Source organism: Leguminivora glycinivorella, chromosome 14, assembly GCF_023078275.1.
Source record: "Leguminivora glycinivorella isolate SPB_JAAS2020 chromosome 14, LegGlyc_1.1, whole genome shotgun sequence".
Lineage (NCBI taxonomy): Eukaryota > Metazoa > Arthropoda > Insecta > Lepidoptera > Tortricidae > Leguminivora > Leguminivora glycinivorella.
In genome coordinates, this window is record NC_062984.1 from 14,234,433 (window position 1) to 14,251,252 (window position 16,820).

Below are 16,820 nucleotides of genomic sequence, written 5' to 3' on the forward strand. Positions count from 1 at the left end.
CGACAGAACCAGACTACGTTTCGTTTTCGTTTGGCGTCGGAGAAAAGCCATTCGGCTACGGGGCCAGCAGCACACCTCGAATAATAACGATCAAATTTAATATACTTATATGAAAGAGGCTCGTTTCTACGCACACAATACGCTTGTGTAGGGTCGATGCCACAGCAGTGCAGTCTCAGTACGGCAATTACATTTCAAACCAAACAATCAATTAATCATATAAAACCAAATTAAGTATTATTTAATACCAAGGCCTGGAAAGCAGCAACAGAAATACAGCGGTTAGAAAATATTTCAGTAGCGTTGTACCGAAGCCAAAACACGTCATTTACACGTTTAATATTTATTATTTCCATATATTTGCCTTGGCATTTAACATGATTTAATGACATTTTTGAATAAGTATGTCTTCTAGGTATACCAGAACAAAGTTTGTTTTAGAATTCTTCCGAACTGTTTTTGAGTTTCATCTCAGATAATCGATCGTGTCATTGTCGTCGCGTACCACTGTTCATATTTTCACTCCACTGAAGAATACGAATGACGAATTCGCGCTTCAAAATAATGACCCGATCGAGTCACGACCCGACTGTTTATACGAAATGATCAGTTAATCGCATCCCATGACGATGTTTTAATTGTAAGGAAATTTCACACTTCTCTGCCAAGTTATATTATTTCATTTTACAGAAGCAACCTAATCTAAAGTAAAGTCACCACACGGGAACAAAACAATCTTTAAAATAAAGAGGTACCTACTTACCTTAAATTTTCACTTACTTTCGTAGCTAAAGGACTGGACCAGACTAAATGAGAAAACAGTATCTTTCAAGGTATTTTCATTATAAAATAAATATAAACATGAAGAGCTTAAAACAGCAGTACACACACTAATGCAAAATATTTAATCAAACAAACCTTAGCACTCTAGGACACATTCCATAAATATTACATTTTGCAAGTCATTTCAAAGGATAGCATCGGGTGGGTGTAATTAAAACCATATTTATACTCGTATATTAAGGTATAAATACCAATGCTTGACACTCTAATGCCCTATAGATGACGCCCTTTTGTCACATTTATTGACAATGACTTAACATTTATTATGGCATCTACTGGTACACTGTCCAGCACTGGTACTTTTGCCTTATTCCACTTTCAGTCTAGTTTTTCAATGGAGCTTACTCTTTAGTCCGTGACATCCACGATGACGTCCTGGCAGGCAATTATGGTCGCGCGATAAATGATAAAACATCTGGCCGTTCCTATCGCACTTACTAATAGTGCGATAGGGATGGCCTGATATTTTATCGTCTATCGCGCGACCATGCTACCCGTGCAGATTTGATAAATCTAACCAATAACAGGATATTACTTGTCAAGGCAAGCGTCTTCGTGAATGACACGATCTATATTTTTAACACATACCCAAACTAACCCATTTATTACATAAATGTGACAGTTTTTTAGAACGATTTAAATGAAAAATACCCAACTGTGCAGTTTTAAGGAAAGTACTTCCTGTTTAATTCGATTTATTTTATATATGAAAAAAAAAAAAAATGCGATTCGATTATTTATAATAGCGGCGAATCGGCGATATAAGCTATCATGATTAAATTAGGCACCTAAACAGTTTAATTAGGTTGGATAAATACAATAATTGCGAATATGCCGAATATGCAGGCGGAGGTTCTACAAGAATGTAATTAAATAAATAGCGGGAACGGCGAAGTATTCAGCCAAGACGTGCTTGCCTTAGAACTGCACAAATTACTTAGGTTAAAGTTCTCGGGGCATCCTTCTGATTCTTATAAAAAGTTTAGTTGTTTCGGTTGTGGTGTACAACCATTCCAGTTCAAATTACATAAAATATAGCTAACAGAAAAAACCTCATTGTCAAAAAATAAGGAGTTGTCAATGAGTTCGAGTTATCCTTACGTATTAGGATTTATTAAAAGACTTTACGGACTCATACGGGACAAGCATTTTTATGCAATGCATTTAGAATCAGAAATCTGGGGGCCGATTTATGAGTCTCACGGCGTTCGAATTCAGAAAATTGTCACTGAATATAATAGGCAATTCACCGTTTTCAACCGGTATTTTAGTGACAGTGAGACTCAAAAATCGGCCCCCAGGACGATTGATTGATTAGTTAGAATATTGTATTAGTCCTAAAAACGCTTCTAAGATAAAAGTAGTGTTCAACACGCTAATGCTCAGTAAACGATAGCCTTCTGTTACATTTATTGATAATGACTTAAGATGGAAAGTGGCATCTACTGGGTCATTGTCGAGCACTGCATGAAAACAAAAAAGCTAAAAATGTTGAAAAATGCTTGTCCTGTAAAAATCCAAATAAGTTTTAGTAAAATTGTTGAAGTAACTATTAAAGAGTAACCGTAATAAATAAACAATAAGTTTTATCTGCTTTATCTACCCTTAAAAGTAGTTTGGTCAATTTTAACAGTAGATCTAATCGTATCTTAATATTAAAGTAATCTCTGTCATCACGTATAGTTTACAATAGGTATGTAATAAAACATTTTACGAATAAAATACACAGGGATGAATCAAATTTATCTTGATGGTTTATTTTTCAACCATTAGGCATTTTGTTGATTTTTGAAATTCCGTTGTTCCTTTGTCCTCAAATAATCTAAATATGTATAATCTTAGGCCACATTGAGCTCTTTCAATTCTACCTTGACTAGAAGAAAAAAACAAATCGCGATTTTAAATGCAATGCGCAAACAATACGCATAGATATTTTAATTTTCTATGAATCCGGAGAAGTATTATATTCTTTATTCAGGCTGCCCGGATAACTATAAAATAGAGTTTTTGTACTCCTTCAGCAGCCAAGAGTGTACTTATTTCTTCCTAATGGGTCTTCCGGATTGGTTGCTCAGGAAGCAATAACGATTGTACTCTTGACTACGGGCCCAAGTCAGAGGGAAATTAACTTTAAGCAATTAAAATGATTTGCGTAGATGATCTTATTTAGACAACCTGTGAAACAAGCTGCATATGAACCTGGATTAGAACGCTTTGCGGTTAGGAATTTAAGTATCTCAGTCCGTCACTCTAGGATGTAGGATAAATAATAACATTTGGGCTAGCTAAGGCTATCATATCAGGTCGTTGTATTGACGTGTAGCTTTAACGGACATAAAGTAATACAACGAATGCTTAGTGCAATACACAATTTGCCCTTAAGCCATATCATAGGTGCATAAGCAACATTAGGCTCGCAATAGGTACTTGCTTCTTCATACATTACAAATAGCGGCTAGACTGCGCTAGAATAAATATTAGGGATTTGTTATACAGTCTGTGAAATATATAAAATAATAAATTTACAAAAAAAATATTGAGCTGTATTATTTTGAACACAATGCACTAAGTAACAAATATTTATATTAAATTATTCATTTATTTATCACGTAAGATTATTCTCAACTAATCTCCGCTTCGAAAATGACCCGTACCTTGATGTGATAAATTATTTTACTTATTTTTATTCTTAAGAAACAAACATCGAGGTGCGTAAAAAAGAGACCAATTGTTTTACTTTCCGTAGAGATTCGTAGTTATCTTATTAAGATAGTACAAAATAGAGAAAGTTTCTCTCTTTTGTACTAATAGAGAAGAGCGATATAGGCCTTGTCTACGTACCTATTGTAATAGCAAAAAAAAAAAAAGACTAGAATTCGATGGCGAATGTAAATAAAATTGTAAAATTGATGATAATTTCAAATGGACAAGAACGAAAGTTGATGAAACCCCGAAAATGAACACCTACAGGAATTCTTTGGCCGAGTGTCAATTTCTCGTTTGACCACGAACTCGAACGACACTTTCACGAGGTCTTTCACCCTTTCGTATATTCTGGCAAAAGAGAAGTCGGCCAAAGGTGAACGTGCAGGCGGTCTAGCTCAACATGCTTTCTCGTCCGCGAGTCCATACTTGAGTCGCGGTTGTGCGAGAACGCAAGTTGTGCCAGCCCGCGTGGTGCGCAATACAATGGAAGACTTACATTGTAGCTATTGGTCTTTTGAGCACTGGTAAGTAAAGAAAGCTGAGCAACGAGAGTTGCCGGGCTGTGGGGTGAGTGTCTCGTCATCGCCCGATGATGGTGGGCTCGTCAGCCATGGCCAGTTCGTCGGTGGCCGCCTTGTCTCCTTTCTTCTTACGCGAGTACCACAGGAAAGACCCCGCGGCAAAAGCGTTCACAAGCACCACGAACACTGCCAGGTAGAAGCTGATGTGGAAGCTGTTTAGAAAACAAAACACACAAAAGTATTAAATCTATTTCTATTCACAAAAACTGTTCTGCAATATGGCAGAAGTATAGAAATATAATAGTTCATTTAGATTTTGGGTGGCGAATATGTTCATATTCATATTCATTTATTCCATTCACAATATCGGATTTTAAAATAAAATTAGCCTACTTCACATTAATAAATAAGGACAAATAAAATAAAATATAAAATATTTACATCTAAAAAATACCTAAATATTAAATAAAAATGTCATATGATGTTATTTGATTGGAAAACTATTTTTACATAGTTTGATTCCTGTTAAGACATTATAAATGTTCAAGGAATGTTGAATATGAAGTGAATTTAGAAACAATAATAATCATCCTCCTTGCGTTATCCCGGCATTTGCCGCGGCTCATAGAAGCCTTGGGTCCGCTGTGACAACTATGAATATTTGCAAGCAATTGGTAGGTAATAATAAAACAGCGATTACTCACTAGTGGTACGCGTTCTTGGGATAGATGGCAGGAACATTTTTCTCCAGCACATCTACCGTAGTTGACATAACTTGTACCACGACGAAAGTGCAGGATGCTAAACAAATATAATTATTTTCATTAGTATAGCCTATCAAAACCTTATTGAATGTTTGGAAGTGGCACGATAAATAAAAGTTTGTAAACACTGTCATATTAGGCAAAGTACACAATGCGCAACATTATCTTATCATCGTATTTCAATATCTAGATTCGTGAAACGTGTATCTACAATCTACATTGAACTTGATTGAAATATAGAACACCGTGATCATCAGTATAGTCATCTAAAGGATGATTCACGCTAGACCGGGTCGGGACCGGCGCTTCCGTAACCTCCAGCGCTTTGTCACCTTTTATAGCCGGAAGCTTCGGCCCGATCTAACTCGAGTCATCCTCAACAGCATTACGAGATTGTTCATAGGAAAAATGCACATTTTACTCATACTAGTCTTAAGAGGTATTTATTGGTTTACTTCAGTTCCACAAAAAAAAATTGTCAGAGAGATTTTTTTCAGAATTAGGTACAAAAAAGTTAAAAGCATTAAACTTACTACTTATAAAATGAATGCCAGCAGCGAGTCTCTTGAACATATACCGAGGATTCCTGAACGTGTAGACGGAGAAACCGCATCCCATCGCCATCACGAAGAGGCCGATGATTCCGAATGACGTCATCGTCCGCACCAAGCCTGCATCAAGATGAATAGGAACATTAAGACCTAATCCCAACTCGGCCGCGAGTAATTCTAACGCAACAGCATGTTTGACAATGTTCGGAAGTGGTCGCTCTTATCTGCAGCGAACACACGACGGGCGTGAAGGACCACTTTTAAACATTTGTAAACACACTATACAAATCCGGGGGCGACAAGTCAGAAAGACCAAGGCCTTAAGACGATACAGGAGGGGTCAATTCTCCATACAAACGCTCTCGACTATTTCCTCGCTGGTTTTTGAAGATAGAACAATGATTTTATCAACACAGCTTATAATTATTTTTATCGGTGTCGGACCGTTTTGATTTTTTGATATTCCTATTTTAAAAGATGCCAGAGCCCATCAAAAATTTCCACAAACGGTCTTATTGATAGCGCAAAAAAAGGTGTGGCATTCAAAATTGGTAACAAATAGGCAAAAAAGCTAAAGGGTCCAACACAGATTATTTCATTGTTATTCCGATTCTCAAATTTCGTCACGATTAATTAAGTTTTATAGAAGGAAACAGTCGAGAGCGGAAGCTCAATTTTAAAGATTTTTTCGCAATATCTTTTAACTGAGTTGTTCTGAATGGATTTTTTTTCAATAAATCTAGTTTATAACACTAATATATTAAACTGAAATTCCCAAATTAAAAGGGGGGCTCCTTTCCATTTTAGCATTTTTGCTCCTGTAGCGTCTTAACTCTGTCTAGACAATGATGTTCAAAACATGCCAGTAAAGGAAATCAAAGGTATAGTAAACTGTTAATTAATCTTAGATTAGAATCTTTACATTATTTTGATTTTTGTTTCTACATATTATTAAGATCTTATGTCCAAGAAAATGAAAAAGAAAACTTACTTGGCATTTCAGTATGGAAAGCCGGATCACGCAATTTTAAATCTGCCAGCGGCGGGGCCAAGTAGTTTGTACAAACTGAAAAGAAATCAGAACTTTAATTTTACAGGTTTATACTCTGTTGATAATGTAGACCTAATGAGACGGACTGTCTGCTTGTCTATTCGTAATTTACTAATTTAATAATTTTCATTCAATCAATCAATCAATTAATCAATCAATCAATCAAATGTTTATTTGCTGATAAAACATAATACAATGCATGCAAACATAGTTGTAACGAACATTCAATCATCATCTATACATCATCTATATTAGTCACAAGATATTTTTGTAAATTAATTTTATGATATTTAATTGGGAGAATTCCAAGATAATTGAATGTTCGTTAAAATTAAATTGAAACCTGTGCTTTTGAATAGAATATACTCATACTGTGGAGAGGTTGTGTACAATTTTGTCTTGGAAAATTTTATTATTTTTATTGAAATAAATATTTCATATTTTTTCCAAGGATCCGTTTCGTGCCTATTTCAATATATTAAAAGAAAATAGGATATTTGTAAAATCTATAAGCTATCTTTAGCAGGTTAGCTATTTCCCGCCAGTCCAGTACTTAGTCTACTTTGCTAGTGAAATGGATACGAAGTTGTGCGGAAGCGTATAACCCTTACACACCGGAACATTTGAGCAGCTCCTGGGGAACTTGGGGCTTTATCGCATATACATGGAGCAAACACCGCTCTTTGACAACGTTCTATTCAGTGTGCGTAGCCGAATGACACCAACGCTCACGAAACGAAACGCTCGTAGATATCTATCTTTATTGCTCTTGCCTATTGGCGCGACAGAGCCAGACTAGCTTTCGCGGCGTTTTGTTTTCGTTTCGCGTCGGAGAAATACCATTCGGCTACGGCACCAGGATATATATAACTTTATCTGTAGAATGAATAACATAAAACTTTTCATAGATATAATACGTTGCATCGTTGGATCGCTCACGAAAATACAATATACATAACTTAAACACAGCACTTTTAAGAAACCGAGTGAATGCGGCACCAGGCAGCGTAATTTACCAATCATTTGCTAAATTCTCGGAGAGATATGCGGGAAAAGCAATAAAACCTTAGACCATTGACTTTTCAGTACTAAGGTCAGGTGGCGGGGTAAGTCGAGACTAGCATTGTTTTCTTTATTTACGACAAGATCAATATTATCATGATTCTCTAGAAGTAATAGTCTTTTTAGTGTATTTTATTTGGTGGAGCCACATTTTTTTCACATTATTGGAATCATTTTCCGACGTTAGGCCCATTTCCCTCATTGGGGACGGGAAAGAAACTTTTGTGACTGTCAGGAATTTCAGAAATTTCTCGTCGTATAAAGCCTTTTGGGGATTGTTAGAGACTAGATAATAATAGAAGTAAAGACTGCCAGTAACCTTCCTACAAAATTATTTGGTAATATTTGAATATAGCGAGGTTTGTTCTAACAGGTTCGTAATATTATAGTTTTATTTGGCGGACTTTTTCCGATCAAATCGTGGAAATTCTGAAAAAGGCGAAGCCAGAAGCATCCAAAACCAGCGAGCGTGTAGGTATCCTGATGAGGAATGATATGAAAGAGAAATAAGCCAAAGAGGTATGTCAGGATCGTAGCATGTGGAAATCCATGGTCTCCGCCTACCCCTTCGGGAAACAGATTATATGAACGTTGTTTGCTGTTTTGTACTTGGCTTTTATCCGCACAACGACCTGCATAGATATATTAAATTTAGCAACACTTGGTATTCTTCATATAGTATACGCTGTTTTCTCTGAATGTTGAGCCGATGAGGCCGTATCAACAGCAGTCTCTATAAGTGCCCAGTCTTTTTACTGTACTGTCACTGTGAGATGTGGATTCTTTTCACGTACGAGCGATATATAATATACACGGCACGGCTGCCAAAACATGTTGGCAAAACTTGCAAGAAATAGTAGCCTTGAATTAATAGTAATTTCAACGCTAACTCGTTCTGTCATGGCATATTTTACGGATGTAATAAGCTATTTATGTCAAAACAAATTATATTTTAAGTTGATATTAAGGATTCCCAAATAAAACCACTTAAGTTTTTTTTTATAATCAAAGAGAGTACAATACTTATAATACATTAGTAAAATGTATTGGCTTCGTATGAAGGAAGTTGGTAACGCGATCGCAGCGCTTTACTTGTAAAGTTTAATCGAAACTTTAAAGGGCCGTAATACTTATACATATTATGTACCTACTTTAAAACGCCGTACGGTACATGTGCATATTGTGCATTGTGCGTAAAGGGAATTCGTAGCTTGTGTCGATTTAAAACAATTTACAACCACGTACTCGTTTCGAATTTTCCTTTTTCCGCATTTGTATCGTAGTGTACTCTTATCAAACGTTATGATATGTAGTTTTATTTATTTTCCACTTATCATAAAATATCTGTCATAAAATACTAGACTGTCATAAAATCTAAAGTTTAATTGATATTATCCGTATAATCAATTTAATCATCTATATCCTCGACATTATTCTAAAGCGCTGCGAGTATCAGGGGACGCTAATGAGATTATATTTAATTGGATAATTATCGAGGTAAGAGGGACCCAGCTTCATTATGTTCTATTTAAGGACTCAATACTATTGTTAGTAAGACTTTTTTTTAAATAGACTGGCTGAAAAAATACACCTTAAAATAAAGTAACATTTTATTTTTGAGCTTTTGTGCTTAGATATTTAATGACTGTGCCGTATAGAATAAGTAGTAACTTTGGACCAAAATTTGAGACAGCAATATCCTTTTTAGTTTTTATTATTTTTGTTAGAACACTTCTATTCTTAGTTGATTACTCAACAGTTTCAACACGGTCGTTTACTTTTTTTGCAACTCGCTACATCACAGACTACGCTTGCCTACGTGATTTATGTATCATATCGGTCCGTCTGATTGATGCTGGCAGCTAATAGCCATCTCAGTTGGCGTCCTTTCTGAGGGCCTACCACGGAACACGTTCGACGTGTTGTTCTGTCACACTCGTATGAATACACTAGTGTGATAGAGAGGGAAGACTTCGGACGTGGTTCGTGGTAGGCCCTCTGTAGCGGCCACGAACACAGTACTTAGCCAACGTCACAGAAGCTTCCTCTTCTCAATCGTATCGTAGCCTCACTCTGTCGCTCTTTTTAGTGGCGAGACAGAACCAGACTGTGTTTCGGTCGCCACGTAGCGTCAACGGTTGTCAGTTCGGTCGGCCGGCTGTGCCGCATTGTTTATTTGTTTACACCACGTAACGCCTCGTAGATAGCTGTAGAAACGCGGTGGCGACTTGAAAGAACCAATGTGGTATTTTTGTCGGTGACTATAATTTACATTGTGTGGGCCGCGCTCGACAGTGTGTTTACTTTTTGTGAAAATTTAGCAGATTTCGCTCGGCTGAGATACGAAATTTTCTGTTGTGTGCTAGGCTATTTGTCTATCATCAGATCAAAAATACCTACATGCTTTCTTTATCTGTCCTAGGTATTTCATGAAACAAATTCGTTAAAAGAAGAAAGTTTTTTCTTACAACGACGTTTACATTGCCTAATTATCAATAGCATTAATTAATACAGGTGTGATAGTTTCCTCTCTTATAGTAATAAAATAAAATCCATGTTTCATTTAGCTGTGGCAGTAAAGTATATAGATCCAGAATTTAATTTTGTACATTATTTTTATAACTACGATTATTTTATGATTGGATTAAAAAATCTCGGTCTTGAGTAGGTATATTACTGTGATATTTTAGCTTTCAAAATTACTTCAGGCAAGTTTATTTAGCCACCAAGCCCACATAATTCTATGATTTAGTATTACGATTCCATAAAACCTGAACAGTTTCTGCAGTGCAGCAAACTATTATAGAATATTGCTAGGAAAATATCACAACATTGTTAAAATACAACCTAAACAATGTATTAAATAAACAAGCAACCAGAACGGCGGCAAAAGTATTTAGGGTAGACCGAGGAGAATTGGATCACAGGAATAATCCAACCAGAGTAAAAATTTCTTACAATTGACCGATGAACTGCAACTAGTATTGGAACTGCGTGCCGATTGCACGCCAATTGACCGTTGGCAAGTAGTTCCCATAAAAGTTTAATTTGGTATAATTATATAGACCCATACAGATAAGTACAATCTGTATTATGTAGGTAGGTATGCGTGAAATTTTAGTGCTCACATCATCACAAAATGTCAGCCGACCCGTTTTTTATTAGTGATTCACTCGCCTCGGTCTCCCTTAAACGCTTACAACTTCGCAGAAAATACAATTTAAGCACGACGCTTGAAAGGAAAACATTGTAAATGTCGTGTTTGTCGTAAATGGGCTCCCGGCGGGACGCAGGAACAACGCCGATGGCGTGTAACTAGCACTCAGTAGCAGTACAGCCCTTTCATGAATAATGTACTCACTGTCCACAGACATTGCGACACTCGCATATTATCGCCTGTAAAATACAACTGTAGGGTCAGCTCATGATTGCACAGGTTTTATGGAATTTCAGAGTATGTCGTATCTAGAGTCCTATGTCGCCGCGAGATATACTAACCGTCTTTATGTCATTAAGGGTCACTTGCACCACCAACCCGAGGTTAACCCACCATTTTATATGGATTTGACGGTTGACAGCCCGTGTGATCTTTGACAAAACGTGTGATTTTTCTCGCGGCGACACTCTCGCGGCAATCATGTGTTAGGCCTACTGGAATGACTGATTCACAACGCTTTACTTTTAGGGTCAGGGTTACCAAATAAAGAGAATACCTTCATGGTAGGTATATTTCATTATCAATGAGGAGGCACACTTACATTTTATCCCGCCAGGCGGCGCCTGTGCAGGTGTCTAGGCATGTCATTGTCATTCATACGTGAGAGAGAGAAAAAACATATCATCTTCTCGCTCTCACGTATGAAATTCTATACCTGTGCAAGTGTGCAATGCAAGTGCAATGGACTACCTATTAGTGTAGTGGCCCCATTTGTCATAACCTTTGAGGGTGCCTCCTCATTGTTTAGAGCGAGTTCCTTCTCTTAAAGACGCCAGTTCATATGGTATACCTTATTCACTTCTAATGTATATTTACGATATTAATTATTTGGTTATACCACACCTCGGACACTGGCGATCAAATATACGAAAGAGACGCGTTCATAGCACGCAGTCTAAGCTCGTGTAAGTGAACGCGTACTATGCTTGTATGAGTGAAATATGACAGGTCGACTGGTTGCGTTTTTGACAGGCGGTAACTGTGAGGTAACCGAGAGGGGGTAGGCGGCACTTTCAGTGGGGGGCGGGTAGGGTTGTAAATAGAAAGAAAACCAAATGATTTTTTTTTCAAAATTGTGAAAAAAAACATGAAAAAAAACCGAGCACCTTGGTTTTTTTTCTAAATATGGTTTTTTTCAGATGAACAAATAATACGACAATAACGGTTTTTCGTGAGTTGTAACGTGTTTCAATAACAATAACGTAAATTTTAATTCAATTAACATTCAGTATACAAACGTTTATTGGGGAATCCCCGATGCAGCGTGTAGCGTGGAGAGGCGGTGGTGTTGCCAACAGTAAAAAGTGATAACTACCAACTACAGATTTCGTAAATGTTACTTTTATAAGACCAGAAATTAAAGTTATTTGATTAAATTCGTTTAATAGTTAACATTAAGTCTAAAAAAACCGTATAAAAGTATTAACTGCTTTCAAATTTTGAGATTTCGTACTTTAGAAAAAAAACATACTCCAGAAAAAAAACTGTTTTTTTTCACGGTTTTTTTTTCATGTTTTTTTTTTCAAGCCAGAAAAAAAACCGTTTTTTTGCAACCCAAGGGGCGGGAGTGGCCATATGTAGGATAGTACTCTTTATTATACTGTGGTTATACTTTTATTCTTTACAAATTAAAGAAAAGTTATCCCATACAACCATTTCAGTCGCAAAATCTTCAAATCAGTAACTAACTGTTAAATGTGACATAACGCGTGGTAACGTCGTGCAAACAATGCGACCGTATTGATACAATAACAAAATGTAGTCGTCGTGTGCACTCGTTACGGTAACAAAATGTGTACGAATTTGTGGCTGTCAATGTCACTGTCAGAATGACTTTTAACGACACTTTATTAGTCGACGTTTGCACACATAACGGTAACAACATGTGGACGAATTTGTGGCTGTCATTGTCACTGTCAGAACGGTTTCTGACAGTGACATTGACAGAATTTGTACACACATGTGTAGGTCTGATTACCGAACTGCTCCTAAACCACTGTATCCGCAAATGACAATCTGAAATACGAAGGTTTCTCAAACTGTCTTGTGAAGTTGTGGATTGGTTGCTTTGAATCATTTAAATATGAGCGAATTAAATAATAATAAACGACGACGACCATTTAAGCACTCTCCGACATTTTATAGAAATGTGGGAAAGTTAAGAAAAGTGCAGAATGATAATACAAATAGATAAGCACTTTATAGTTACTTAATGTATTAAATATATAATGTTTAATTCTTATTGATAAAAATGAAGTGTAGTGTTGCTTTACACAATAAAAGTAGGAATCAAATGAAATAGAGTATTTACTGTGATATTAATAGAATTTCTGTTGCGCAATGATAGTTTTTTTTCAGTACAGATGCTGCTTTTTCTAACGCAGTAGTGCGAGCAAATCAAGCAATGATTCATTTCTTGTCTGGTCGAAACTCTTAGCTTAGATTTAGGTACTGAAAATCGTCGTACGATACACGTGCGAAAAGGACATTCACAACTCGTGTCGAAGTAAAACACTCCCTTCGTTCGTGTATTAATTTTTTTTTATACTACGTCGGTGGCAAACAAGTATACGGTCCGCCTGATGTAAAGCGGTCACCGTAACCTATGGACGCCTGCAACTCAAACAGTGTCACATGCGCGTTGCCACCCCATTAGAAACTTGTACACTCCCCTTTGCTGTGTTAAGTACACAGCAAAAAGGAGTGTACAAGTTCCAAGGAGGGTTCGGGTTGCCGACGACTCAAAGGACAATAGACGGAACAAGTTAGTTCCGTAAGTCCTCCCGTCATCAGCACACCGCACCCTCGTTGAGCTCTGGCAGCCTTACTCACCGGCAGGAACACAACACTATGAGTAGGGTCTAGTGCTATTTGGCTGCGGTCTTCTGTAAGGCGGAGGTACTTCCCCAGTTGGGCTCTGCTCTAGATTCGAGCGAGACGATATCCGCTGTGCTGTACCACACAAAGCGGAATATCATTCGCTATGCCCTACTTTATCGCTACTCGTATCGATTTTCCTCTTTTCCGCACTCGTATCTACAAGTATTTTGTTTGGGTTACAAAAAAAACACATTATTTACTCTACTACGTGTTATTTACGTCTCTTTAACATTACAAATTTGTAGACACTTATCTATACAAAAATCTTGACTTAAGAAGTACAGATCGCTGAAATTAATGTTGATAGTAATATTAATGACGACTACTTCAACAAGTGTCAGTTGTGAAATGCCGCAAAATACTAGTTGCTCTATAGAAGACCATAATAATATGATCCCCGATCCTTTACAACCCAGCAGCTCGGTACGCACGTTACAATTTTTTTTTAATCTTCTTTAGTGAGGGCAACTGAGTACGACGGCATATTTAATTGTTTATAAAGTTTGAGGATACCTGGAAAAAAATAATACATGTAGCCATTTTGAAAATATAATAAATATTCACTGCTTTCGGTCACGCGTGTACGCTGCGACCATTTTGCGACCGTTTGTCGACCGTTTGGTGACCGTTTGGCGACTGTTTTTTACATGGAATATTACCGTCTTAATCCATATTTTAACAACTTTATTGGTTTTCTAGGCATTATTTTTATTATTTCAGTATAGTATATGCACCGGAGCACTAAAACTTCACCAATCAATATACATAACACGCAAACACCGAGTAGTCAATAATATTATTACTGGTTAAACTGAGGTAAATTGATGGCGCGTTGATAAATTTAGACTTATTTTATGAAATCACTCGAGCAATTTAATTGGCCATGGTAATTAGCCCACATTATATAACAAATGCAAACAATATTTTATCTTTAACAAATTCTTACGCCATTACATTTTAATGTCAAATGATTTTATTTCTTTTTTACTTTGACGTCTCTGACAGTCGCCATTTGAAAAGAATGAAATGAACGAATGATTTTGGGAAAGTAGTCGCCAAACGGTAACAATGTGTGCACGCGTAGTGCACACTTCTGTCACTTCTGTGACCATTTGTGCCTGTTACCAATCGTCCCCATTTGGGTCGCCGCGACTAAACGTCGACCCGAAGACCTGTGTGTATACAAAATAGGAGGATTTGCGTAGGAACGGCGACCGATTATGGTTATATGGGATGCGTTAAGTTAGTGATGCTGAAACTGAATATTACGATGTCCGAATGAAACGCAAATAAAGTCCGGTCATAAACTAGAAATGTAGGCGTTGAATTAACGATTGACATAAACACGCAATCGTCACTGAGTCTCTGGTATATTTTTGCAGTTAGAAATCTAGTTACCATTTAAACGTGGAATTATCTGGCACGTGATATATTTTTTCTACAATAATCCTAAAATTTGGTGTAATAATCCTCGTTATTACTTATAATATTTTCAATTTATTTTTGGAATAATTAATGAATGTCAATAATGAAAGAGTATTGTTATTGTATTTGATACATCTTTACATATATACCTATTATTGAATCTCTCATTATAACACCCTCTAATTTTGTTGCATTTTAGCCGTAAAGAGTCATTATTATAAAATGTCCTTTCACTCATCTAAATATTCAAAACATCGTTGACTCAGAATAGGATACATATTTTCTAGCAAGTGAAAAGTATAGGTAATGTTGAGTATTGGCATATGCATAGCATTCCTCTCGATAAGTATTACCTACGATGCCAAATTGACGTAGGTAGTTCATTATTTTGGTATTTGCAAGTTTGTCAGCAGCAACGTGAAATCCATTGTGAAGCCAATCTATTTAAAACGACGTTTAAAAAGTAACTTCTTAGTAACGAACGTGACTTGACAAATGATAGACAAGATCTGAAGAAAGTAATAGTATTTAGTGGGCCGAAGACGTAATTAATAATGTTGGTGTGGGCAATTGATAACTTGTCAGGCTATCACTGCAATATCACAATTTGGTTTTTCTTTCATTTCAACCCCTTAATTTCTAAGTGTGGCACTGAAACATGAGCAGTGTCTTGTGCTCTGCCTACCCCTTTTAATAATATAGGTGTAAGTTTATGTATAAAAGTAGTTAATACCTTAAATTAAACTTGTTTCATATGCGACCAATCTGTTATTTCTTCAAAAAGCTATTTAAAATAAGTTGGTGATTATGATTGTATTCAAATTATTAGTAATAATATGTTTTACCTAATGTCTAAAAGAGCTGTCAAAAAGTCAAATATCCATATTTTTAATTTTAAGTAAAAATTGTTTGGAAGCTGAAATAAAAGTAGGTAACAGAAATGACATAATATATGTTGCTTATACATAACTTATTTCCGTGAAATTGTTATTCAGTTCCAGTTCAAGTCTTTGAAGCTATTATTGCCGTCTAAAAATACTAAGCTACAAATATCTTACTACAAGCATGTTTAGTTTATGAACTTCTCACTCCGTAAACATGAGGTGCACACTTAACCCTACCGAATTACGTGCAAAGTAAACTACACTATTTATTAGCTGGTTGCTAAATACCTAACGATTTCTTTCCAGCTTCGCAGAAATAGATCTGATAACAAAGTAAACCAGCGGGTAGTAATGGACACGCCAAATGAGCTAAAACAGAAGGCGGAGTGAGAAAAATAAACCAACATGTTTTACGAACTGAGACGAGAAAAGTAAAACGGGCGCAAATTTACCAACTATTTCGCGGAAATTTATTTTGAATCGAGGGTTTATGTCACAGGCCACTGTACCAAGCATGCTGGTGGTATTTAATCAGTGTAAACGCTGTGCAAGAAAGTTGCCAACTCTTCAGTCTCCAGTTACGTCAACCAGACCTTCTAGCACAACTTGCCTTGTTGCGACTCGCGCGCGAGTCCATACTTGAAGTCGCGCTTGATGTATGGACTCGCGCGCGACAAGGCAAGTGATGCACATTGTCAAAAATCGCAAACATTCAATTCAGTCGTGTTATTTTATATGTACATGTTAACGTACGAATATACATACTATACATAGCATACAGTATGTTTTCTGATGTCAAATTGTAATAAAGTATCATCTATAACAGATTGGTACAAGCGTCAAGCAATGTCAGTTGGAGCGACAACGTATAGAGGTGAGATATTGTTTGACTCCACCTAAACTCGTATACAACTAT

The 16,820-nt window shown here is 36.5% G+C and overlaps 1 protein-coding gene across 2 annotated transcripts in view; it reads right to left on the reverse strand.

Moving 5' to 3' along the window:
• Positions 1 to 2,070: 2,070 nt before the first annotated feature.
• LOC125233192 overlaps positions 2,071 to 16,820 on the reverse strand; it is a 38,745-nt gene continuing 23,995 nt past the window's right edge. For both annotated transcript variants that reach the window (XM_048139092.1, XM_048139091.1), the window contains 4 exons: positions 6,377 to 6,451; positions 5,368 to 5,505; positions 4,775 to 4,871; positions 2,071 to 4,282 (listed from right to left, as the gene is read on the reverse strand). In XM_048139092.1, the coding sequence (XP_047995049.1) occupies positions 4,129 to 4,282; positions 4,775 to 4,871; positions 5,368 to 5,505; positions 6,377 to 6,451 (464 nt within the window). In that variant the 3' untranslated portion in view covers positions 2,071 to 4,128. The remainder of the gene's footprint in view (positions 4,283 to 4,774; positions 4,872 to 5,367; positions 5,506 to 6,376; positions 6,452 to 16,820) is intronic.